Below are 26,623 nucleotides of genomic sequence, written 5' to 3'. Positions count from 1 at the left end.
TTGGCTAAAATGTGTGATTTTTGTATTAAACCTCCCTCTGTTCTCTGTTCTTTTATCATTCGCTTGCAACAATTAAAATATGGCTATTCGGCATATACACATTCATAAATAGAAACACAAATGCAGGCGTTGAAATCATGTGCTAGCCTTGGTCATCCTAATGACTCAGTATGCTTTATATTTAGTTTTTAAGTTATTACCAGCAGTAAATACATATTTTAAAAGCCTACTAGGAAAGTTACAAAGTCCCAAGGATATATCCACAGACCAGGATGCACAGACAGATGCTTGACAAACAATACTCCAAAGCCAGTAGGATATTGGCCAGGAAATTACATTTTCCAAGGTGCTGTGATACAGAGGGCTTCCTAGCCAATTCTGAGAATTGAAAATTTACTTTTTTGTCTTGCGCTTCCCCCCAATCCCTTTGCCATCATTAATGATTCTTTTCAACTGAAGACATCGTGTTTGTGACTAACCTATTTGGAGCAGTAATAATCGCGATTACTATCATTTGCTAATCAAGCAATATTCAAAGAGTTTGCTTAGCCTAGAGGACATGACCTTGTGCTCAGTGAGCTTTGTGCATAGACAGAAAAATAAGATCCACAGGAAAATCTGCTCAGATTTAGCCAGATGACTCTTCTCTTGTGTGGGTTGTTTTCAGAAGAATCGTTATCTGGAGGAAAATAGAAAATTGAAATCAATAGTGAAATCCCTTCGCCATTGGAGTGTGGCTGTGGCGTATGGGCAGAGCAATAGGGAGGGAGCCATGGACCAAACTCAAGAGGACAAATGATTTCTGGAAAATTATTTTCAAGGCACTAGGCACGACTTGCCTTGCTACTCCAAGTGTGGTCTCTGGACTAGTAGTAGCATCTACATGGCCTGGGTGCTTGTTAGAAATGCAGAACCCAAAGCTCCTGAAGACCTACCAAATCAGATCTGCGTTTTAGCAAGATCGTCAAGTGATTCTTATGCACAGTACAGTCTGAGAAGCACTAAACTGGGGAATGAGTGCTCACAGTTGGCCGCACATTGGAATCACCGGGGGAGTTTTAAAAAACACTGAATCCTGAGTTCTACCCCCAGAGAGTCTGAATTACTTGGTCTGGTGGTTGGTCTGGGCACTGGGATTTGCAAATGCTCCCCAGGTGGTTCCAAATGTGCAGCTGTGTTTGAGAAACGCGGAACTGGAGCATAACACTATTCTTACAAGAACAGATCAGCATACCGCCAATGAAAGCAGGTGTCATTATAAATGTCCATAAGTGAAAACCAACTTGTAAATGTTAGAACATCTGCTCAGCGATCTGCCACGGTGTTTGTGAGCATGCCACATTTTATGACTTGCTTGTGCCAATATTTAGCCAATGTAAATATTGTCTAAAATGGAAAACAGTTTGGGACTTGGAGCAGATGAATAGGCAAGCTCCGAGGCAGGTGGATTAGGAACACCCAGGAGCCACACACAAGGTGGGAATAGGTCCAGATGCCTGGGGAAAGAAGGTAGGCCCTGGAGGGAAGTAAAAATGTGACTGGGAGTTTGGGATAAAGTAAGTATGGCTTTAACCGAGAGTGTGCATTGAAGTGTGATTCTCAAACCCTAAAGAAACCACGAAAGAAACTGAGACCACATAGTCCTACCTCTCCTATCAGGAAATCATTTATCCCCCCAAATTAGTCCTGAACACCACCGTGGGTATAGAAGGAAACAAAAAGGGCCTCTGATGTCAAAACAGGACATGCACTAAAGCATACCTTCTTCCTTTGAAAACAAGCCTCCCACTCAAAGTTGGCTGCATTTGAGACACAATCACGCACAATGTTGGCTTTAGGGGTTTCTTGTCTCTGGAAGATAAAAAGCAGTCATTTGAAAGTCATTTAAATTTTTTTTAACGTTTATTTATTTTTGAGACAGAGAGAGACAGAGCATGAATGGGGGAGGGGCAGAGAGAGAGGGAGACACAGAATCTGAAACAGGCTCCAGGCTCTGAGCTGTCAGCACAGAGCCCAACGCGGGGCTCGAACTCACGAACTCTAAGATCATGACCTGAGCCGAAGTCGGACGCTTAACCGACTGAGCCACCCAGGCACCCCCATTTTAAAGTCATTTAAACGTGGGGGGAAAGTTTGCCAAGGACAAATATACCAATGGAAGGAAGAACGTGCAAACTGAAAAACTGACACAAGAGCTTTAACGCTGTAGGAGCCTGGGCGGGGCGGTTGGCCACTTGGTGTAGGGGATGGAATCTGGCAGATGCTTGCCCTGCTGTACAGCAGCCAGAACTCAAATTCCCAGTGATGGTGGGCATAACTGGAGGCTTCAAGGGGGCCTTCTGGAAGGATGATGAGGATAACTGACATTTCTCAAGTGCTTGCTAGACTGTGAGCTGCTCTGGGGGCCCGGGCTGTGTGCATGAACTCTGAGCCCTTCACTCTACCAAGTCCCCCACGTACATGTGTCCTTTTGGTCCTTTGGTCCACACAACTCTGTGAGGGAGACAGGATTATTATCCCCTTTGCAATCTGGGGAAAGTGAAGCACGGAGAGATGAGGTAATTTGACCAAGGAGAGGTGAAGCATGCATTTGGATTTAGGTAGAAATTCTTCACATTATACCAACTAGATGCTAACCTACTGGGATTTCTAAATCTGTTGAAGTGGAACATTATCTCCTCTTTACCCCCGATCCTGAGCTTCCTCCTCTTCCCCTAGATCTGATGCTCCTCTTTAGTGTTTCCATGCTACTCTGTGTACAATGTCATCACTCCCCTCCCACAGGATTTTAGAACTAGCTGTTCACACATCTTCCCCAGACTGGACTGATGGCTCACTGGGGCTAGGATGGTGTCTTGTTCATCTCTGTATCCCCATTACTGACACAAACCCTGGCACATAGCAAATGCTCAATAAACGTGTGATCAACTCATCAGTTCATTATGTTTTATGGGAAAGGCTTACTCAAACCAATGTTTTACTCATTTGGAGCCCAAATCCCTATGACCAGTTACACCCCCCGCCCCGACCAATGTGTGAGTAAGGTTCTCCTGTATCTGTACTTTTTAAAAACTCCACAACTGATTTCTAATGTACCCAAAGTTGAGAACGATGGGTCTTATGTCATGTGTTCCTCTAGTGCAGGGATGTGCCCAAATGTGGACCCCAGGCCATCACTGGAATAACCTAGGATCCGTTAGGAATGCAAATTATTGGGCCCCACTCCAGATCTATGGAATCAGAACCTCTGGGGTGAAGGCCCAGCAAATGCACCTGAACAAGCCTTCCGGGTGATTCTGATGTACACTCAAGTTTGAAAATCAGTGTTGAGGGGCACCTGGGTGGCTCAATCAGTTAAGCATCTGACTCTTGATTTTGGCTCAGGTCATATCTCACAGCTCATGAGATCGAGCCCCACATTGGGCTCTGTGCTGATAGTGTGGGGCCTGCTTGGGTCTCTCTCTCTCTCTCTCTCTCTCTCTCTCTCTCTCTCTTTGCCCCTACCCTGCTCCTCGCTCCTTCTCAAAATAAATACATAAACTTTGGGGAAAAAAAGAAAGAAAGAAAATCAACTTTGAAGCAAAAGCCTCTCACAGGCATAGGCTGGAGCTGTGCCCAGCTTTGACTGAACCATTCCCATCACTCAGCCTGCAGAGATGCCCGGATGATGGCTTTTAAAGCCTACTTAGTCCCACACCCTCCTCCAGGGCCTTTGACACCAAAAGCAGTCCAGGGAACTGCCCCATTCTGCCCCTTCCACTGACCCCAGGCTGCAGTCTCTCCCACAACTCATCCTAGCGCTGCATGGAGAAAAGTAAGCTCGAGTCCCTCTGCCAACCGAGGAAGGAAATCACTCTTCATCCTCGTTATCAGTTCAACACATTTTTTTAAAAGAAACTCCCATGAGCCAGGTGCTGTTTGAGGCACCACTGATAAAAAGAGGAATAAAAGAGCACAGTCCATGCCCTCTGAATGGCTCACAGTCTAGCAAGGGAGGCAAACAAGTAAACAATTACAACGATGTGCAACGAATGCACTAATAGAAACACGTCCAAAACTTAGGGGAGAGAGTGATTCTGTGTGGGAGGAAGGAGTGGGAGAGGCTTCCTAAGGTGCAGAAGGGCAATCTTTATGGTGCCAGAGTACGTGCAGAGAGGTACAAGAAGGCTCTTGCCCTGCAGAGCACTGAATCCGTCAAACATCACCTGCCTGTGCAGCTGCTAGCCCCTCCCCCTGGCCGGGAGCTTCTGCAGGGCCCGCACTGCCACCGCTCATCACGGCTCCATCACTGGGGCTTGACACATAACAGGCGCACCACGCATATTTTTGATAGATCGCTGATCAGGGAGCAGCGACTCCGGATGCACAGGGGTGTCCTAAAGGCCCTTGTTTGCTATGCAAAGTGTATTGGTATCCTAGGGCTAATATGCAAAGGACCACAAACTGGGTGGCTGAAAGCAATGGAAATGTATTCTTTCAATGTTCTGGTGTCTAGGGATTTAAAATCAAGGTGTTAGCAGGGCCACCGTTTCCTCTGAAGACTGTAGGGAAGAATTCTTTCTTGCCTCTTTCAGCCTCTGGTGGCCCCAGGCATTGCAGTCCTTGGCTCAGGGCAGGAGAGTCCCAATCTCATGTTCCCATGTTCCCATGGCCCTCCCCTCTATTTCTCTTCTTCTAAGGACCCCAATCACTGGATTTAGGACCCATTCTAAATCCAGGATGATCTCACCCATGATTCTTAACTAATTACCTCAGCAAAAACTCTATTTCCAAGTAAGGTCACGTTCTGAGGTTCCAAGTAGACATGCATTCAGGGAGCATACTATTCAACCTACTACACCAAGGAAATTGGGTTTCTTTTGCTTTAGGCCAGTAGTGTTTTCTAAACGACGTACATCAGATTCCTTTGGAAGGTTTCTTTAAACAGAGAGCTGGGTCCTATCTGCAGAGTGTCTGATTCAGTAGAGCAGGGCCCCAAATTTTACATTTCTCACAAGTTACCTGATGATGCTAATGCTGCTGGTCCAGGGGCTACACTTTGAGAACTAGTATCTTAGGCAATAGAGGAGCCATAACTAATCTCAGACAAGGGAATGACAAGGTCAGAGATGCACTTTGGATGGACCATGCTAGAAGCTAGTAGAGAAAGTTTTGGAGAGATTCCTGACCAAAGGCAAATAAAACACTTAGGAGGCAGTGGCCCTGGAGAAAGATGATGAGCCTGTGTTCCCAACTTAAACAGTGGCAGTGGGATCAGAGAGAAGAAGACTGATGGGAAGGTCAAATAGATGTAACTGGCTAAGTGGACAGGTAGGTGAGGGACAAGGAGGACTACTGAGTGATTCGGGTACCTGGCTTATGTACCCAGGTGAATGGGGTGCATCCTGGGGATAGAACAAACTGGAAGTTTGCTCAATGCGAGGATGAATTTGGCTTTGGGATCTGCTGAGTTTGAGATATCCGTGGGACACCTGGGTTTAACACCTAGCAGGTAGCTGGATCTGAAACTCAAGAGGGAAGGCTGCACTTGAGGTAATTTGAGGAGTACAATTTCATAGTTGTTTTGTTTTCAAGTCAGTATGTGAGTACAAGCAGTAGACTACAAGACTAAGAGTGGCGTAAGTAACAAAGACATTCAATTATTAGCCTTCACACGAAGTCTGAAAGGAGGGGATTCCAGTGTTGGTCGAGTGGTTCAGTCACATCATTAAGGACCCACGCCACGTCTACCTTTCCATTCTGCCACCCTTGATGTGTTCGCAGCAGCTCCCCCCATTGGGTACAAGATAGTGGTCTGTGTTTAAGTTCATGATCACACGTGATAGGATCACAAGTAAGAGGGAAGGGGACAGAGAAAAAAGTACGTTTCTTCTTACCACTCCCCTATCACTGAGAATAATCTTTTTGGAAAGCCCCCAAGCAGGCATCACATCCCATCTCATTAGTCAGAGTTGGTCAAAAGCCTGTCCCTAGACCAATCACTGGCCGAGGGGAAGAGGACAGCCATGAATCGTGATTCATCCCTGGGGCTGGAGATATCATCTTGTCAACTAGCACATTCTTCCTCAATCTCACTCTCTCGCTCTCTCTCCTTCTTTCTACATGTTGGGCTCATTCTCTCCCACTGAAAATGAACCTTTTCTTTTTCCCCAGTGGTGTGGGAGGCAAAAGTTGTTGGTGAGAGGGAGGCATGGCCACAGATAGTTTGGGCACCACAGAGAGGGCCATGGCCTCACGTAGCTCCACGTTAACAACATCAAGGAAAAGAGGTTTTTTTCCCCCCTAAGTTTCTATCACATGTCAGGGAAAAATTCTGATTGACTTGGGTCATGTACCTAATCCTTGAACTGTCACTGTGGCAGAGGTTGGCTTTACCAATCCTTGGGGCTTGGGGATATTGCTTTATCATACTGCTTTCTTATAACTATGATTTTTATTAATATGACTACTGCTGTGTCTGCTGCCGTATTGGATGGACTGAAATAGGGAATGGTGACTCAAAGATAAGATAGAAAGGCAGTCAAATAATTCACCCTTCCTGTAATGGGGGTTTGGATGGTTGTGGTGGAAATGAAAAGGAAGATTAAAATGTTTAAAAGAATTTTAAAGAAGTAATTAATAGGATTGGATCCAATGCATATTTAAACTCTTACCAGGTGAAAGAATAACATTCATTGTTTTGATTCTGATGGAGACAGAAATTTGCTCAAAGCAAATTTAGCTATTTTACCTTGTTTCCTTTTTAGCAAATCAAAACTTGTCCACATACTGTTGGCTATGCCTTTTACACAGCACCATTCAATGCTGTAATGACCCAGCTCAGCCCCCAGTATTTTCTCTTTCCAATTCCGTCTACCCACTTATCATTGACTCTTGAGGACCCCAGAGTACACTTGCTTCTTTTTTTCCTGCAAGCAATGAATCCCAAGTTTATACTCTCATTGAATTGGCAGAAAAACGGCCTTTGGCAATAGAAGAAGGAAATGGATAGTTCTTTTCTAATGAGAAAAGTGCTTCATTTTTCATAACTCTTGAAGGCATGGTTCCTTTCATGGTTGAGGAATGGCCATCATCTCCCCACAATCACCTTATCCTCCAAGTTCATTTTCATTGATGCAATACAGCAGTAATTGGATATCTGGAGTTTTAACACTCTTTAGAGGTCTCTGACTCCCAAAACAATCTGTGGACAACCTCAAAGCAGTCACTTTCCCCCAGGATGCGATCTTGTTTCCATACAGGGCATGTAATTCCACCTCTAGTAGAAACTCTGAGCTGTCCAGCCCACCACAAATACTAAAGGGCCCCTAAGAATGAGTCAGCTGAGGCTGCCTGATGAGGTCCCTGCCAGCTGAGGCTGTGAAGCCTACAACTGTGATGCAGACAAAGAACAGAGGATGATGACAGGATGATGACCAACTTTAAGTCAGATTCTTCCTCCTAGTTACCTAGTTACCTTTCACATTTGTCATCTAGTTTCTTTGAAATAAAATTAAAGGAAGAAAGACATCATGGTCCACTTCTAATCCTCCCTTTTATGTAACCACAGCAATTTGCTCTTTGTCACTGGGGACCTTGCCTTTGTCAGTACCTATGTGCCATTTGCACCAGAAGCCCAGCCTTCTCAAGACCTTTTAAAGAAACATGTTGATAGCATTGTTGCAGTCATTAGGCCAGGGTGGTAGACACTCATCATGTTAGATCTTGGCACTATTGATATTGGAACCAGAAAATTCTTCTGTGAGGGGATGTTCTGTGCCTTATATGGTGGTTTAGAGGAATCGCTGATCTCTAGGATTAGAGATAAGTAGCACTCCCTTACTTATGACTACAAAAAATGTCTCTAGATACTGCCAAATGTCCCCAGAGAGACAGAATTGCTTCTGAGACACAGACCTTAGGGAAAGCAAGGCAATAGGGCAGGAGATGACCCCATCATGTCTTTATCCGACTGAACTTCTACCAGCAACCATGTATTCCTGCCCCTCTGGCCTAGATATTCCCTCACACTGATTGCCGTTCTTATCACAGGGTAGAGCCAATCCATCTTCACGATTGACCCTTGTCCTCCTGATAGTGACAACAGCAGGCGAGAGGCAGCGGTTTCCCCCCAAAAGACTGTTAATCCATAAGTAACTCTGATGGCCAGAGTGAGAAAGGCTTCTCTACAGAAATATCCAGCACTGAGGCCGTTGAGCTGAGCTAAGTTTTCCTGCCCAGATGAGCAGTGCTCGATGGAAAGTCACTGATTGAAACAATCATGAGTCCATTTGTTCACCTCTCCTCTGAGTGTAGCCCCTGAAAGGACTGCCCTATATAGTCTCCCTATATCAGAGCTCAGTGCATGGTGGGCCAGTCACATTGTTTGTACTTCTGAATATATTGTCAGTACCTTCAGAAATGGTGGTGCCCACCACCTTAGGGCGCTAGATGTTGGAGAGTCTTAAGGTCAGATCTCCTTAAGGTCAGGTCCCCACCTTCTAGTCGCCTTTTGACAGGTGACCAACTCAATGTATCACACCAACTCAATGCATAATGCCAATTCAACTCACACCAACTCAATGTATAACGCAGAAAGCATAGCCTGAGAAAGTTTGTCTTTCTGGAAAATGATCTAACAATATCAATCTTCATTAAAAGTGTTCTCAAAATGCCAACATATAGATAATCCCACGTTTAGAAGACAGGTCATTTATTTTAACCTGAAAAGTTTCACTCATTTTTCAAGAATACACAGTCAGCATACATATGTAAATCATATCAAGATCTGATTCAAGTGGATGTTTTTTCTATTTTCAGACTTATTTGCCAAATGATGCAAATATTCCTATCCATTTAGAATGATGGCCAAACACATATTTCATACATGTCACTTTTTTTTAAATTTTTTAAATGTTTATTTATTTTGAGAGAAAGACAGAAAGCGTGAACAGAGGAGGGATAGAGAGACACACGAAATCCAAACCAGGCTCCAGGCGCTGAGCTGTCAACACAGCCCTGATGTGGGGCTTGAACCCACAAACTATGAGATTATGACCTGAGTCAAAGTCAGACGCTTAACCGACTGAGCCACCAAGGTGCCCCTCGTATGTGTCACTTTAAAATTGCATCTCTGAAAGGATAGATCAATAGTGTAACAGTTCTATGTGTTTTTATCACCTTTTAAGGTTAGCTAGAACTCTCAGGCTTCCTACACACTGACTGGCTATCCTGTCGACCTCCTTGATTAACAGATCTCTGAAAGGGTCCAAGTGGGCAGACGATCTAAGAATGGAGGAATCAGCTTTGCTATGACCATGGAGAATGCTAATAGAACAATAAGTACATGGTGAAATACCAAATACTCTTACACGATTGAAACTGTGTTTAAATAGACCCCACAGAGTACAATGCAATATATATATTTTTTCTAATTAGTAGTCTCCTTTTTGCTCTATAAGCATTTAAGTAGATTTTGATTTAAAACAACAACAACAAAAAAAGCAAGACTTAAAAAAAAAAAGTCAAATGTATTGTTCCAAGGAAACCATGCCTAGGAAACAATCAACTTAATGAAACAGTATGCCACTATCACCCAAGATTCATGTTTAAAGATGTGAATGGCCCCTCTGTTGTGTTTCAAATCGCCCATCAATGTCTACTAAACATGCCCGTGGAAATGTTGCCAGAATCTTTCTGTTTCTGAATTCATGAATAGTACAATACTTTGCATTCATGCTAATTAGTTTCAAAGCACAAATGAGTAACCTGTGAGAGGTAAAAGAACATTGTCCTGAGAGGGAGGGCTCCAGATTTTTCCATAAGCAAGTAAGTGACCCTGTGCAGATGACTCAACAATTAGGCCTCAGTTTACCTGTAAAATGAGTTTACCTGGATACATTCAATGTTTCCCAAACTTCAGATTTAAATATGACTTTCATAGGGGCGCCTGGGTGGCACAGTCGGTTAAGTGGCCGACTTCAGCCAGGTCACAATCTCGCGGTCCGGGAGTTCGAGCCCCGCGTCGGGCTCTGGGCGGATGGCTCGGAGCCTGGAGCCTGTCTCCGATTCTGTGTCTCCCTCTCTCTCTGCCCCTCCCCCGTTCATGCTCTGTCTCTCTCTGTCCCAAAAATAAATAAACGTTGAAAAAAAAATTTTTAATAAATAAATAAATAAATAAATATGACTTTCATGAATGTTGCCAAACACATATGCTGTCTATGCTGCTAATAGCTTTCTTATCTCTTTTCTTTAAATTCACTCATTTTTTGACATAAAAATTAATATTAAGAAGAAACTTTATGTTAGTATCAGAAATGGAAAATCAATTATCAGTTGATATAAATGTGGATAACTAAATGAAGGCAAAAAGACTATATTAAATTCTAACTAAATACTACTGCCAGCTGAAGGCTCAGATTCTGTCATCTGTTTTCTGATTAAAAAAATCTATTTGCATAAAGAAGAGAAGGGGTTGGGAAAATAATTATCTCAGCCTTTGTGTGCCACACAACCTCTGTCACAACTATTCAACTCTGCCACTGAAGTGTGAAAGCAGCCTTTGACTAAATGTATATGAGTAGGTTGGCTATGTTCCAGTAAAACTTTATTTATAAAAACAGATGATGGGCCAGAATTTGACCGTAGCCCATAGTTTGCCAATCTCTGGGTTGAAAGAGTGTGAAAGACATACTATCACGAGGCAAAGAATGACTCAATATGATGAACTGAGAGAGAATTTTAAAAAGAATTCCTTTTTCAGTTGAAAGTCCGACAGGCTTTAATACATTCAGTGTTCCATGTCACCCATTTTGAAAACCCTGGGTTGAATTTCTACCCTCAGAATCTATGATAAACCTCTTCCCTTTATCTTTTGCTCCTTTAATAAAGGCTAGGATTTCTTATTTGTGTAAAGCCTCAGCACATTTTTAAGTTGTCTTTCTGATTCATTGGGATGTCAATGGGAAAGTTTCTAATTTCTGTCAGACCAGTGGATCTTAACCCTGGCTTCACGTTGGAATTATCTGGTAAGTTTTGCAAATACTTATATCAGAGATTCTGATTTAATAGGATCAGGTTGGGACTCAGTCATTTGTCTATTTTAAAACATCTCAGGGCGCCTGGGTAGCTCAGTCTGTTGAGTGTCTGACTCTTGATTTCAGCTCAGGTTATGATCCTAGGGTCATGGAATTGAACCCCACATCAGGTTCCACACTGAACATGGAACCTGCTTAAGATTCTCTCTCTCTCTCTCTCTCTCTCTCTCTCTCTCTCTCTCTCTCTTTCTCTCTCTCTCTCTGCCCCCTCCCCTGCTTTCTCTCTCTCTCAAATAATTTAAAAAAAAAAAAAAACTATCTCAAATGATTCTGATGTGTATCCAGGGTTGAAAAGCTATCCATCTGTGTTCAGGACATCTTCCTCAGAGTCCACTATTTCCTCCATAGGTCTTAAGTCTAAGAGCATCAAATTCTATTTAGCTCAAACTATTCCAGACCTAAAAGCGTTAGGCATTCACTTTCATTTGTGTTTCTTGTTAAGCCTCCAAGTGAGGTCCAGTTGAGCTCTCCCAGGTGTCCTGATTAAGTTTACTGTTCCTTTTATCATTCTCTCTGCTTCATTACCCTAGGAGGCTTGACATCATTATCAGTTCAAGATGTCTAACTGGATAACTCCACTCTCCCCCTCTTCTGTCTCCACTCTTGCCACTGACCCCTGACATTGATACAAACTAGAGTAAGGCCAGGATGCAAAGGAAAAGAGATGTGGCATATTCTGTAACATACAAGGGAAGAAGATTCTTCCGCCTCTAGAAGGGAAGAGAAATACCCTATAGCTGCAGAGAATTCAAATGAGCTTCCATCAATATGTAAACATTTACCAAGTGCCTATCATGTGCCAGGCATTATGATAGGTGCTGGATATGACAAGGAATATGACATGGTTCTTGGTTCCAAGAGGTTTACAATCTAGGGAGGGAGATAAATTAGTGAATAAATATAATAATGTATCTTAAGAAGATCTGATAGAAGTCTCTAGAATGGAGTATAAGCACAAAAAAGACACTGGCGTGCCAGAAAATGTTTCACAACCAGCTCTTGGGGCGGGGGAGGACAAAAACCCAATTTGTGCCATGAGCCAATTTCCATAGTATAAATATGAAATCACAGCTGATTTCAAGTTACCAACATGGCCTCACTGAACACAGAGTTGGGAAGAGATGCACACAATTGTCTCTTGGAAGCTTGCAAAGTCAGCTCCAGCTTGGGTGACCAACCATCCTGATTACCCTGGAAACATCACAGTCTTAGCACTGAAAATCTCACATCCTAGGAAACCCTGAGTCTTGGGCAATCAGTTGGCCACCTTGGGGCCAACTGGCGGAAAGTCCTCAATCCTTCCCAAGAGGGTCATAAGTGGTTTCAGAGAGGAGATATAGGTTCAGCAAATTCCCTTAAGTAGATACATTCTCCACCGTTGCCAGTGGACTCGACAGTGGGCAACCAGGTGTTTAAGAAATGGAGGAGCACGAGGCCCGTGCTGTCAACCCCCAAACCCCTTGGCCCTCTGAGGACTCGGGAAGTTACAGTGAGGAGCCTGCTTGCAGTACCCCTCCTCTTCCTCCCCCACTGAACATTCATGGACCCTTCCTAATAAGGTAAATCTGCAGTCAGTTTGCCCAGATTCCGGCCGGTAGGGAGAAATGAAATTTTACCTATGAAAACATGTGACAGTTTATCGGGCTGGAAAGCAGTCACCCCTAAGAATAAACATGCTGGAAACCTTGATCATCCTTCTGGCCTCATGCTTTTCTGTCTTCAGACTGCCTCTGCTAAATTTCAACCCCTTGGCACACCACAGTCCCTTAGCTATGATCTCTCCACTACTCAAAGGGCAAGATGTTTTGGTAAACAGGGAACAGGAAGGTTTGAGGTAAGATGGGGAAGGAGGCGGAAAAGGAGGAGGTGTCCTGACAGCCTGCTAGAGAAGGGCAGAAAAGCCAATTTCTCCCCTGCCAGCTCTGGATCATCATAATGAAATCTCCCTGCCCAGAACCCTCACAGTATCTTTTCATATGGCTTTGTTGAGATATAGTTGACATACAACATCACATAAATATAAGGTAAACAGTGTGTTGACGAGAGACACTTATATATTGCAAAATGATTACCACTATAACCTTAGCTAACGCCTGCATTATGCATAACTACCATTTTTGTGCATACCATTATGCATAACTACCATCTTTTTGTGGTAAGAACATTTAAGATCTACTCTCTTAGTAATTTTCAAGTATATAGTACAGTATTATTACTATAATCACTAGGCTGTACATTAGGCTCCCAGAATGTATTCATTTTATAACTGGAAATTTGTACACTTTGATCAACATCTCCCCTCTCCCCCACCCCCATTCTAGTCTCTGTTTCTGTAAGTTGGCTTGATATTCATTTTGTGTGTAAGTGTGTGTGTGTGTGTGTGTGTGTGTGTGTGTGTGTGCGCACCACGTCTTCTTTATCCATTCATCTGTTGATGGACACTTAGGTTATTTCCCTGTATCGGCTATTGTGAATAATGCTGTAATGAATCACATTGTCTTATTTCATCTTCCCAAGATTTTGCTACATAGGTATTAGTCTTAGTTCACAGATGAAAAGCAGAACACATGATTCCATTTGACTCAAAAAGATACTGAGAGCAGAATTTGACAACAGTGCCTTTCCTGCACATATGCTCTGCTCACAGGGAGAGGCTATCCATTTTGCCTTGCAAATAGTGGTAGCTGGCCTGCATTTTCCACTCCACTTCCTATTGTCTCATCAAGAACATTTCCTGATCTCACAGCTATGCAAGGGGTCCTTGGCTTCCCTGATCAGTGGACAAATCACAGGTCTTAGCTGGTGTATCTATAAAATACTAGCATTCTGAGGGTTGGACTGAGATTTTCTACCATTAAATTTAAAAATAATAATTTTGAAAGAGACAAAAAAATTAGTTAATGAGAAGCCAATGGTGGAATTTCTGGATCCAGATTGTGTAGGTTTGAATTCCATCAGTTAGTAACTGTGTGATTCAGATAACTTATTAACCTTTCTGTTTCTTGTTTTTCTCAACCGCAAAATAGGAGGTAATAATACTTACCTCATAGGGTTTTTGTGAGGATTAAGTTGTTTGGGCCAGTGCCTGGCACATAGTAAGTGCTTTGTATTTTGCTGTCATTCTCAATTTTAAGTGTTAATCCCTTAAATTTCTCTTCAACGCTTGGCCCAGCTTACTACTTATCTGTTAAGTACAAAATGGTTTCTGATTTAGGACAAAATTATGTAATCAGTTATTTTAAAGGTGCCACACAAAGCAACATGTCAGGGGCTCATTCAACACTCCATAGGAATCAGGTCAAGATGGAAGGAAGTAATAAAAATAACACTGAACACTCACCATGTGCCCAGCTTCCTGCCAAGTATGTTTGATGCATATCCTTGTAACAACCCCCAAGACCTTGTTATCTTTCAGATGGAAAAGAGACGCTTAGAAAGGGTAAGGAGAGAAAAATAGCATCATGCCAGGTTCAAGGGTAGACATCTTTGGGGGGATGGATACCAACGTGACCACGAAGAAGTCTCTTTCCCGAACTGGACCTCAGTTTCCCTAACTCTCTACCGACTAAAATCTATGCAGGTTTAGCCCAAATCACCAGCACTGGCTCAAGGTACCATTAACTAGCAGGGGCAACGGTCACTGCTTATGTTGGGGAGAATTCAGGCATGTCTGAGGCTCTCCCCGGCACAACCCTTGCCTGCCTCCACCTTGCTCCTGTTTAAAATGCCCAGGCCACCACCTGGTTCTAATCCTGGCTCTCATTTTTAATCTCCTCAGCCTCCTCCTGATTTCATGTTGGCTCCAAAAGCAACACCACTGAGATCAGTGTAACAATGAGCCCTCTGCTCTCCAGCGCTTCCTGAGAGTCCTCCTGTCTCAGAGCCTGGATACCAAGCAACCACTTTCAAATATTTACCGAGCAAATTGCAGCAAGCCAGGGCTTCTGGGGAACTGCACTGGAAAGAGCAAACAAAATGCCACTCCCGTTACATTTTGATAATACTTCAGGGCTTACAAATGACCCCTACATCCTTATGTCACTGAGCACCTCCTACGTGCCACCAACCAAGTGCTCACCGTAACCTGGCACTACATCCCCAACACGACTGCACCCAAACCTCACGCTGCCCATGCACAGGTGCACCTCGACTTTAAACCTGAGACAACAAAGGCTCAGAGAGATGGGTCAGCTTGCCTGGGGCGGGGGTCGTACAACCAGTAAGGAGCAAAGCATAACTGAACGCTGTAGGTCCCACTCCCAAGTCCACATTACATCGTTGTGCATTGTTTAGATCAACCATGTCCGTTCTGCAGTAGTTCAGCGGCAGGTCGCCCCTCCTTATTTGTGTACGTATGTATGGATGTACGTATATATGTGTGTATGTACATACGTATGTATTATGCTTGCCTAACTCATATTTCATGAACGAGCACAGATGTCAACCTCTCCCGAAAAATTCCCCTTCTTCCTCTCAGCGATTTGCACCCAACATCCATGCCCCATTTAAACGGAATTGTCGGGGCGCCTGGGTGGCGCAGTCGGTTAAGTGTCCGACTTCAGCCAGGTCACGATCTCGCGGTTCCTGAGTTCGAGCCCCGCGTCGGGCTCTGGGCTGACGGCTCAGAGCCTGGAGCCTGTTTCCGATTCTGTGTCTCCCTCTCTCTCTGCCCCTCCCCCGTTCATGCTCTGTCTCTCTCTGTCCCAAAAATAAATAAACGTTGAAAAAAAAAATTTTTTTATAAACGGAATTGTCATTGATCTGCTTGCATGTTTACTTCCCTGGGGACAAGACCTGTGCTTCATTGATCAAGTCCCCCTCACCAGGGCAGTGCTGGCCCCACAGCAGACCCTCACTACTTGTCTGTTGAAGGAAGGGGAGGGAGGAAAAAAAAGAGGAGGAAAGAAGAAGGAAGCAGGCAGAGAAGAGGAACCATTCAGAGGAGATTCTAATTTGCCTGTGGCGTATTGCTTTTTAATTAATTCCCATGTCTCTCGTGAGAAGTATATTCTTATTTCCCAGTCTTGATGCTCTCCAAATACATCAGGTCACCAGGACTGATGAGTGGGAGTGGCCTTAAATAGGAGCGCGCTTAAGGCTGGGTCCTGGAACATCCTGGTTACCACATAATACATAGCAACAGTCTGCCAATCATATCCCCCAGCTAAATTTTCACAAACTCCATCCCCAGAGTTTGCTGCAAGCTGGAGGAAGATTTTCTTAAAATGTTCCCTTTGATCCCAAGAGTTAAGCTTTCCTTGACCTGGACCAGGAGAGAAGCCTTTGGTCAGCTGTCTGTGTCACCACTCGGGCCCTTGTGGCTGGTGGGGCAGGGTAGGGGATGTGGTATCTGAATTGGTACAACAGCCAACCTCCCTCCTAGGCACTCGATGTGCTGAAGTTGGCCTGTCTCTGAGTCATTTCACAGAGTGGGTGTTTTCGGCATTCATTCTGCTTCCAGGCTCATAGCATCTCAGTTCATTTTGTATAACTCCTCCTTCCAGAAAAACGGATCATTCATTTCCTTGTTTAAGATGCAGGAATATGGAGACACAGAGAAGTGACATGTAGACATGCTGGAAGGAAGGAAGGAAGGAAGGAAGCAAAAACAAGACTGAAAGTCCCCAGCTCATTTTTGCACCAGGCAGTGCCTCTTGTAGAGTTCGTGGTATTCGCTCCTATTGTGAGCCTGACTGGTACATTGGCAAGTGACCCACCCGGGCTGTATCTCAGTGAGATCCTCACACTCCATGAGGTGCCAATTATCACACTAACCAAATGAGGCAGTTAACAAAATGTGGTGTTGGGTGCCATCCCAGGTCACCTGACTCCGTGCAGCCTGAATTGTGGACCACTTCACTGCCTGGTGTGAAATATGTGTCTGGAGCTTTAGATCCAAACTGCAGGTGATCAATGAAAAACCGATCCTTAGAGTGCCATTTACAAGGTAGAAACCCTGTGAGCAGGAGACGGTTTCAAATATTCTAGAAGGTTCTTTGCTGATCTGCCTTCCATTATTAATCCTTTACATTTTTTTAAGCACATGCTCTCTGCTAGGCTTCATTTAGATGTTTGGTATGAATGACTTCATTTAAATTCTCGTAAGAGACCTATGAGTGGACACTATTGTTGGCCACATTTTGCCATGACAAAACCACAGCACAGAGGGGCTCCCAAACTTGCCGAAGGTCACATGAGTAATAGCAATTATTCTGGGATTCAAATACAGTTTGGAGCACTGGAGATAGATCTACATCTTACAATTTCAAGTTTGGAAGACATCTCTCAGATATAGATAGATAGATAGATAGATAGGTAGATAGATAGATAGATGTAAATCTTTCAAACTTGTCAAGTGGAAATATGCAGAATTGAAAACCTAACCTCACTGTAAGGCAAAAAAAACCACAAGAGATGGCCCAAAGAAGCAGAGGGAAAAATTAGCAGTTCTGTGGCTCCTTATCTATCTGGCCTTTGAAATGTTATCTCGCATAAGCCTCAAATCTTACAAGGCAGACATTGCCCCATTTCACAGGTGAGGAAATGATCACTTAGAGGTTATTGGCTCAAGTTCACATGGCTGCTAAGGGATAGAACCACATTCAAACTTGGATTCATGTGGGCTCAAAGCCCAGACTTCTATAATCATTTTTATTAACATCTGACATCTTGTCTTTTTAATGTGTCCCTTGAGTGTCAGTGTAAATGCTGTTAAACAACAAATCAAAAGAAAACAAAAAAGGAATGTTGTTCTGCCTCTATTTTGCTTAAAGTTGAAAGCAAGTGGAACATTGTGTATTTGCTCAAATCATCACAGTCCTATCTGTCCTCATACTGGAGTCCCCTGTACCCCCACTTTGCGCCTGGCTCATATTCCTGCAGACCTGCTTTATGTGGAAGTTCTGCTCCATGGCTTCAGGTTTCAAAAATGAAATCTGATGGGCAAATGGGCCTGAGGTCCCAAAGTCAGCTGCCTGGATCTCTAACAATGAACAATGAACGGTGGAATGTCCGCTCCGTATACATTCCAGAGAAGATGGTTACCCAGCTCATTAGAACAAGCCAAGGACACCCCTTGCATCAACACTGGGTGGCACTGATGAATAATATGTCCTTTGTGGAGGCAGTCCCAGCCACGCAGAGGGGGAAATTCCTAACAGCCTATTTTCTTGCCTCCCTCCCTGCCTTTCAATAAGTCCCATCATGTGATCTCTTTATTCTGACATCGAATAGCCTGCTGTTATGAGGAACAAGACTCTTTGGATTAGGAAAGATAACCAACATGGCTAAGAGTGGTCCTTAGAAGGAACCTGGGAACTCCTAACTTCCACCTGCCTTGATGGCAGATTGAAGTGTGTCGGATGCAGACTTGTACACTGAATTTTTTAAAGATGACATAAACGTATTGCCTTATAGTTCTATAGGTTGGAAGTCCAACAGGGTCTCACTAGCTCAATACTGCATGTTCAGTTAAGCAAAAAAGAAAAAGTTGTCTCCACGTCATCTTTGTTCCTACTGCCCTCCCCACCCCCACCCCACCCCCCACCCCCCCGATATCACTGTTATTTGGGGACTAAATGACACTTCATCTTTTGGCCTTGGATAAACTAGATATGTTCAGAGGGTTCCCCCCCCCCTTTATTTTTGGCTCCTTTAACTCTATTTTTGTATCAAGGACCCACCTCACTAAAATAGTAAGGGGACGAAGGACGGAAGTGTCTCTTCATACTTGACAGAACGAGTCTACCCCTGGCTCCCCCGCAGCCATCACCTGGCCAGGGGATCTTAAGCAAGTCTCCACAGGGCTTCTGCAAGTCCTGGCTGCATCTCTGTGCAACTGAGGAAAAAATGTGTCTCTCTGGGGGAGAAGCAGCCCTGCTGGCTTAGCAAATGTAATCCCAGCTGGACTCCAGCCCCCCTGCCCCTCAGCCAGGGCACAACCTCCCTAGCTATTCACAGAGCCCTGTGCCTCTGTTTCAATTTATGTGAGGTGGGGCAAATATAAGTGTCCCACCAGATTCTTTGCCCTGATGAGGCTCAAATGACATCAGAACGGTTTATGAACAGCTTATTAAGAGGAGATGTGTGTTGCTCTGGTCCAATGGCACCTCACTCCCCGAACCTTCCACAAAATCCTTCTAATGAAAAGCAAAGACACCATTCACTCTTCTGAGATTGCCATTTGCCACTCTCCCACACCCAGAGAACTTGATCAACAGGCAGGACGGGCTCCATAGTGTCAGCCTGTGCAGGTGCACAGACCCAGCACTCAGAAAGGCCTCGAGCTTGCTTTAACGCTCTGATGTCACCATCTTGAACTTCTAAATCCATTTGGAACAAGGCCCCTACATTTTTATTTTGCATCGAGCCCTGAAAATTCTGTCGATGGTCCTGCCAGCAAGCCTTCAGCGGCACCAGATAGCTTTCTCACACCACACAAGAGATTTGGAAAGAAAAAAATGCTGAACATAAAGGCCCCCATCCTACTTAGAGCACGAGGCAGGATGGTGCATGGGACTGAGAGCATGGGCTTTAGGAGGCAAACCATGCTGGGCTTGCCTGTATCCGCAAGTGTTCAGACACCTTCCTTACTTAACCTGCCTGATGTCCTTCTCTGTAAGTTTAGACTCCTAATGGCTACTCTTCTGGGTTAATAATGAAGAAAGGTCTGTAAACGAAGAAATTGTCTGGCATGTGGCAGGTGCTCAAGAGATGTAACCCCTTCCCAGCATGCTTCAGAAAGAGATACTTCAAGATGGGCTGTGTAATGGAGGGATCCCATAAGGCAGAGAGATGACTGGCGGCCCTAGAAGATCCCTTTGGCTCTAGGATTACATGAATCTCTATTAAGAAAGGCCCAGAAGTCAGCCCTCCTCTATTCTGTGGATATTACTCAGAACACTTTTGGTTGCAAGGGCAGAAACCCAACTTACCAACTTCGAGAAAGTCGTAGTTTATTAATGAAAATGGGAAGAGCTAGGAAACAGGCATTGCTGCGTCCGAGGATTTATACAGTGGTATTCAGCCTCTCTTTCTCTCTCCATATTTCCACTCTTTTTGTCTCTGCCTTGCTTCACTCTGAACTCATGTCCCTTCATGCAGAGGATAAAATGGCAACCAGCAGGCCTAGACTCACTCTTTCAGCTGAACAAGCCCAGTCAGAAGACATCTCTTTCTCTATCTCAATACCAACCAAAGACAAGACTCTGATACTGCTTGGATTATACTCCTACTCCTGAACCAGTCACAGTTGCCAGAGTAGCAGGGTTTGTGCCCACCCAAGGGTGGGACAAGGGGGCTCAAGCCTCATGACTGACAGCCCCCATGAAAACACATAAAATGGGGGAAAGGGAAGCCCCCCACCAAAGGAATAGCAATGCCAGACAAATAAGTGCAATATGTCTACTGTGCTTTATGTGGTTTATTATGCCTTCCCAATGGGGGCCAAGGAAAACGAAAGGCGGGAGAGGGGAATTGGGTAGGTGGTGTAGACAGCAGCATGATCACTCCTTCATTGAAGGGTGGGAAGTAAGTGACACGTGTCGTCAAAGATAATCTCTGTGAGGAAAGGCAAAGAATTGCAAAAACGCAGGGTAGGTTCAAAGCTAATAGTTGTGTCACTGCAATTAACCTCACATCTTTAAATTTTTAATAGTGATGCATTTATTTTTATGTTGCTTTTGTTTAGGCAACCAATATTGTTTTTCCATTTTAGTCCTAATAGAAAATTTCCTTTTAAAAATAACTTTAAGTAAAACCCAGCTAAGTCAGCTGAAAGAAAAATTGTAAGCAGATAATAATAACATAGACTTAGGTAGCTGTGGACAAATTAGTGCATGTATTATACCAATGACTGAAGTAAAAGGAGAAACCCTAACTTAGTATACGAACAGAACTTTCTCTCCCCGAGGAACAGTAAAAACCAGTAACCCTGCTACTTCTGGTCGGTAGGTCTCTGGCAAACTAAATGTTATGTCTCTCGTTGTGTGGATGGCAAAGCTTTAGCCCAGGTCACCAAATGGATGGATCTGTCATAAAATCTTAGAACCCTCAGCTTCTGCCTGGCAACACTTACTCCCTAGACACACTTGTGTCTCATGACAAGAGGGTAGAACCAGCATTCCAGGACATTGGCCCACTGTATTATTCTCTGTTTCAGAGGCAGTCACACAAAGGTAGGCTTGATGTCAAAATGTCTCAACCCAGAGATGGCCAGGCTGATTGTCCTTATGAACAGAGAGGCCCATTCTCAGTGGTCATCCAAGGCCAGCCGGCTCCAAGGAGTACCAGTCGTCTCTCTGGGGCCGGAGTTTCCCAAGCTGATTTCCGCATGTACCTATGTATAAAGTGGCAGCTGGTCCCTCATTTGGATGACTTCTTCATCTTCTAAATAGCTGCCAACATCAGCCAGAGAGAATTCAAGAATGCCCATATTGTCCACTCACCTTTTCAATTATTTTCTCCAGGCCAAAGCGAGAAGTCATCAAGGTTTTGATGTGGATCAGGATGCCAAAATGCTGAACGAAGCCTGCAAAGGAATGGGTATGGAATCTATTTTGTTTTTAAATTTACTTTTGAAGTTGATTATATTTGATCTCTTGTCCAACTTTCCCATGATCTTAGGAAGATGACCTCCCACTGATCTTGTACATTCCGAACTAACCCAAGTTAATTACCTCTAGGGTTCTCTTTGTAAAAGATACCCAAACTATAATCAGATCCTAATGCTTTTCAAGGTCCAATAGGATAGTTAAAAACTGGATACTGTGACATTGCATCTGACCTTAAGGTGGAAGAAACTTCATGAGAAGTGTAGTCATGCAATCCTAATGTCATCCAAGTCTCTCTGGTCCCTCTCATGAGAGGTGGTAGGGAATTAGGTCTGATGAAAGCTGGATTAGGGATCTGGAATGGCATCTAGAAGTAGATCGAGTAAACATAAAACAGTGGCCGAGGTCAAGAATCAAGGGTCAAGGCCAGGGAAACTATTTACATCAATGCGTCAGGTAAGTGCATAGCCAAGAATAGGAGACTGAGAAAGAGATCGGGAATAAGGTAACCCCAGTAACAAGGTAAGATGAAGGGAAGAGCATCTAGGAATAAGACCATGAAGAGAGGCTCTGAGACCCAAGGAGATCACTGATGAAAAATTTCCTAGTCCCAGAAATCTGGGCTTTTAGTATATTCACAGGATCGATAACAATCATTATTAATTCCAGAACATTTTCACTGCCCCCAAACGAAACCCTATTTCTATTAGCATCCACTCCCCACTCCCCCCTCCCTTCAGGCCCAGGCAATCATAATCTACTTTCTGTCTCTATGGATTTGCCTATTCTGGACATTTCATCTAAAGGGAATCATGCAGTATGTGACCTTTTGTGTCTGGCTTCTTTCACTTGGCATATTGTTTTGCAAAAACAAGTGCTAGATTTTTACTTAGAAGTAAATCAGTGAAGATTTACTTTCCTAGGAATGGGTACTTGTGGTAGAACAAATATGACCATAAATTCTTTGAGACTCCACAGAAAGAACTAAGTTCTAAGAAGACATATTTCGCTTCAACATAAGGAACTATCTGAATATAGAATAGTCTGTCTTGCCCAAGAAATGTTGGAGAAGTCCCAAGGGAGCTGGGGCTGGAGAAGACCCTGTAGGAGAGTGGTAAAAGGGATTTCTATATAGTAAGTGTTTGGGAATAAATCAGAGGGAGAGGGAGCTGGAAATGAAGGATGACAACTAGCTTGCTTGGTTTGGGGGGGCATCAGAGAAAAGCTCAGCAGAGAGAAGCTGCTTCTTGCTCATATCCTGACCTGGCTCATGTTGTATTTGGACAACAGCTGCCGGGAGCCATGTGTGCCTGGAAGTGGCAGGATGTTTATAGTTCTGAGTTTTGCTGAGTGGCTGAGCCAGCCTCACAGGTGCTTCCCTGCTGCCTCTCAAGTGAGGTCCTGACACCTGGATGTGGGTTGGAGACAGGAGCAAAGTGGGTGTGGGAATAACTCAGCTGCAGTTAATGATACATCCCTGTGCTTTCAGCCACTCAGTGCATTCAACATAGAGTACCTACTGAGTGCCAAAGCCACCCAGTGTTTTCTTCTCCCTTTTGGATGTGGCTTGAAGTGGGACCACTGTTGTGCTGATTACTGCTGTAGAGCACCTTCTATGTGCCAAGTGCTAAGCTGGGCACTGCATACACATCACCTCGTGTAACCCTTTCAACAACCCTATAAAGTTGTATTGGAACAACTTAACAGAGAGAATGCTGAAGCTCAGAGGTTATTCTCTGAAGAGAATGCCTTAAACCTGACAGCGTATGGACCCAACACCCATTATCGTTTCTGAAATGTAAAAGGATGCTTGTCATTCTCCCTCAAAGAAGCACAGAAACAGTCTCTCTGAAGGAAAAGTTGCCATGAAGATTACCTTGGTTCTAGTTCATGACTTTCTAAAATGTAACGTGCTTTTGAGTCGCCAGGATGTTAACACGCAGATTCTGACTGGTAGCTCCGAGTGGTTTCTGAGATCCTACAGTTCCAGTAAGCTCCCAGGTGATGCTGATGCTGTAGATCCTGAGACCACGCTTTGGGAGCAAGGTCTAGTCCATCTGAGAGCCACAGAGGTTAATGCTTCTCAAGCCACACCGGAGTGGAACCAGACCTAGAACTGGGATCTGGTAACCCTGAGCCCAGTTCCCTTTCCCCTCACCAGGCTTGGGAATGAACTTTGGACCTGGGTTTGAGCCCCTGCTCTGCTACCTACTGGTGCCCCATTTCAACTGCAGAATGGGCTAATAATGCCTCCTTGCAGACAGGTGCTGAGGCAGAAGGCAGCACAGTCTCAGCACGACTCTGGCCCTCATTATACGCTAATCTGCTCCTTTTAAAGGATAAGCTCAGATCCAAAATCCCCACAAAGCCAATTAGATCAGTATGGGCAGCAAAGAGCACCCCCACCCCCGGAGTGGCCTTTGCTCTTTATTACTGAGAGTGTACCAGGGTGAATGGTGCTCCCCCCAAAGATATATCCACCCAGAACCTGTGAATGTGACCTTAACTGAGAAAATGATCTTGGCAGATGTAATTAAGTTAAGGACTTGAGAAAGGATGAGGCTGGATTACCTGGGTGGGCCCTAAATCCATTGACTAATGTCCTTAAAGGAGACAGGAGAGGGTCACCTGGCTGGCTTAGTCAGTGGAGCCCGAGACTCTTGATCTCGGGGTTCTGAGTTCAAGCCCCACACAGGGTACAGAGATTACTTAAATAAATAAATAAAAATTTTAAAAGGAGAGAGAGCAAGAGAGGCAGAAGCAAACACTCAGGAAGAGGCCGCGTGAAGCAGAAGCAGAGAGTAGAGCAATGTTCCAGACGCTGAGCAAAGGACTGTCTGCAGCCTCCGGATGTTAGAACAGGCAAGGCACAGATTTGACCCCGGAGCCTCTGGTGGGAGTGTGGCCGACATGATTTCACACGTTTGGCCTCCGAATTGTGAGGGACTATATTGCTGTTTTGTCACAGGGTTTGTGGTAATTATTGTAGGAGCCTCAGGAAACTAACACAGTAGACAAGTGCGCGGCCGGTCGGGCAGGGTGGGGCCGGGGGGGCCGGGGGGTTGCTTCCCCTGCCTTCCCTGCACTCCCATTTTCAAAGGAGACACTGAGGGACTGGGAAGCCCACAGCCTGCCCCCCTCCGCAGCTCAGCCAGGCCCCTGGGGCTGGCATGAGGGGCCTGTGGGGAAAGCAGAGACCCCCACCGCCGCCCGCACACCGCTCAGATCACTCACGTGGCACATGGGCCCCCGGTGTGACGCGGAGGGCGTTTCACACCCAGCGGCCTCCATCCTGCTGAAACTCAGCTCTGTCTCCTCCCAGAAAATTGCTGGGAGAGCAAAAGCGAGGAGGCGCCCTGGCACCCCCAAGGCTAATTATCACCCTGGGCCTGACCTCTACTGTATAATTACTCTGCAGTGTCCAATGTACAGTTGGGGCAGAGGTTCCTTCTTGTTTTCTAAAAAGTCTTTCCCAGAACTACTGGGGACTGGCCCCAGTGTCTCAAACCATTGTAAATGTTTACAGGAAACCATTCAGCAGCACAGACTGCTTATATGACACACATATTGTGAAATGTAAAATGAGGTCATTGTTCAGTAAATCGCTTCTTGGTCGGGTAGTGGGAAAGGCTCCCAGCATAAACCTGAGACCAGATTCAAAGAGTTTGAGGGAAATCTAGTCATTTCCAGGCTCTCCCCCCAACCTCCAGGGTGATGCTAAGCCATCCCAGGACGGCGTTGGTCTCCGGTCTCACTTTCTAATGCATTCCAGGAAGGAAAATCTAAAAAACATTATTTTTAAAATTTTAATTCAATTTTCCTGAATTATCCTGCTGTGGGTTGACTCTGGCATCAGAGTAGATTTCCTATTGGTCTGAGCGGCAAGCACAGCTTACACGAATGCAGAGACAAGGTTCCGTCATGATGCTATGCAAACGTCTCCACTCATTCAATCATTCACATTTATATGCATGAATTTAAATATCCATTCATTCAACAAGTCATCTGATGAATTTTGAGAGGCTTCCATGTGGATACAGCAGTGAGCAAATCCCTCCTCTGTCCCATGGGACTTGCAGTGTGGCATGGCAGAAATGGGACGGAGACAGACCATGTGAGGGACATAGAAGGTGGAGTGACTCCTCCGTTCCAGAAAAGTCCAGTGAGTTGAGTCCTGAACGAGGAATGGAGTGAAGGTGAGGATCAAAGATAAAGGTGTTCCAAGTAGAAGGAAGAGCCAGAGGTGGGAAAGAAAAGTGTTGCCTGTTCTAGGAGCTGCACGTGCTTTATGGAGAACCCAAAAGAGCATGAGTGGGAGGGACATGACTTTGAGAGGCAAGTAGGAGCCACTCTAAAAGGCCTCATACGCCCCACTGAAGAGTTGAGACTCTATTCTGGATTTGTAGGGCCCTTTATTACAAGCTTTGATACAGGTGAGCTGCCCATAAGCAAGCACATTCTAGGGACAGTGCGTGCCGGCTGGAAAGGTGTGTATAATGCAGGAACCCCATTTGGATATCAGTAGTTCTGCTGAGCAGTGTGACAGAGGTGAGGGTGGAGAGAAAAGGGTGGATCTGACAGATATCAAGGAAGTAGAATAGTGAGGTCTTAGTGGTAACTAATTGGAGTGGGGTGAGGGGAAAGAGCGAGCCAGGGATGAGCCCCAGATTCTGGCTGGCACAATATAGCGAATGGGCCACCTGGGAAGCAGGAAGGCTCCTTTTAGGGATGACACCTGTAAGAACCCAGACCTGAGATGCAGAGGCCCTGGATCTGGGCAGGAGCAGCCCTCACAGAAAGAAAGGGGCCGATTCAAGAGATTTTTACCAGAAAAAGAAACCTCTTCTGAGGTGAGATTTCTGGCACTCAAAAGTTTAAAAAAAAAAAAAAAAAAAAAGTCACAGAGGAAGTAATTGGATACCCCTTGTAAAGCTGAAACAGCAGGAAAAAATTAAGAGGAACAACATAAATAACAGTGCTGGAAATGAACCAGAACGA

General features: G+C 44.7%; 1 protein-coding gene and 1 long non-coding RNA gene across 5 annotated transcripts in view; one reads left to right on the top strand and one right to left on the bottom strand.

The window, feature by feature from the left end:
* Positions 1–26,623, top strand: part of ANXA13 (annexin A13) — a 52,247-nt gene that overhangs the window by 2,349 nt on the left and 23,275 nt on the right. For both annotated transcript variants that reach the window (XM_040494365.1, XM_040494366.1), the window contains one exon: positions 21,542–21,617. In XM_040494365.1, the coding sequence (XP_040350299.1) occupies positions 21,542–21,617 (76 nt within the window). The remainder of the gene's footprint in view (positions 1–21,541; positions 21,618–26,623) is intronic.
* On the bottom strand, positions 1–26,623 carry LOC121042945 (uncharacterized). Of its 3 annotated transcripts, XR_005796552.1 has the most exons (7): positions 24,860–26,623; positions 23,502–23,682; positions 22,889–23,033; positions 21,859–21,992; positions 21,521–21,603; positions 1,762–1,851; positions 1–679 (listed from the first exon to the last, which is right to left on the bottom strand). It is a non-coding gene; the product is annotated as an uncharacterized LOC121042945 (long non-coding RNA). The 3 variants fall into 3 exon arrangements; XR_005796551.1 differs by lacking the exon at positions 22,889–23,033 and having other exon boundaries at positions 24,860–26,615; XR_005796553.1 differs by lacking the exons at positions 1–679; positions 1,762–1,851; positions 22,889–23,033 and adding an exon at positions 16,018–16,651 and having other exon boundaries at positions 24,860–26,611.

The sequence above is a fragment of the Herpailurus yagouaroundi genome, unplaced genomic scaffold (genome assembly GCF_014898765.1).
Source record: "Herpailurus yagouaroundi ecotype Mexico unplaced genomic scaffold, PumYag 186, whole genome shotgun sequence".
Taxonomy (NCBI): domain Eukaryota; kingdom Metazoa; phylum Chordata; class Mammalia; order Carnivora; family Felidae; genus Herpailurus; species Herpailurus yagouaroundi.
The sequence above is the reverse complement of the archived record's forward strand: the minus strand, read 5'-3'. Positions and strand labels throughout refer to the sequence as shown.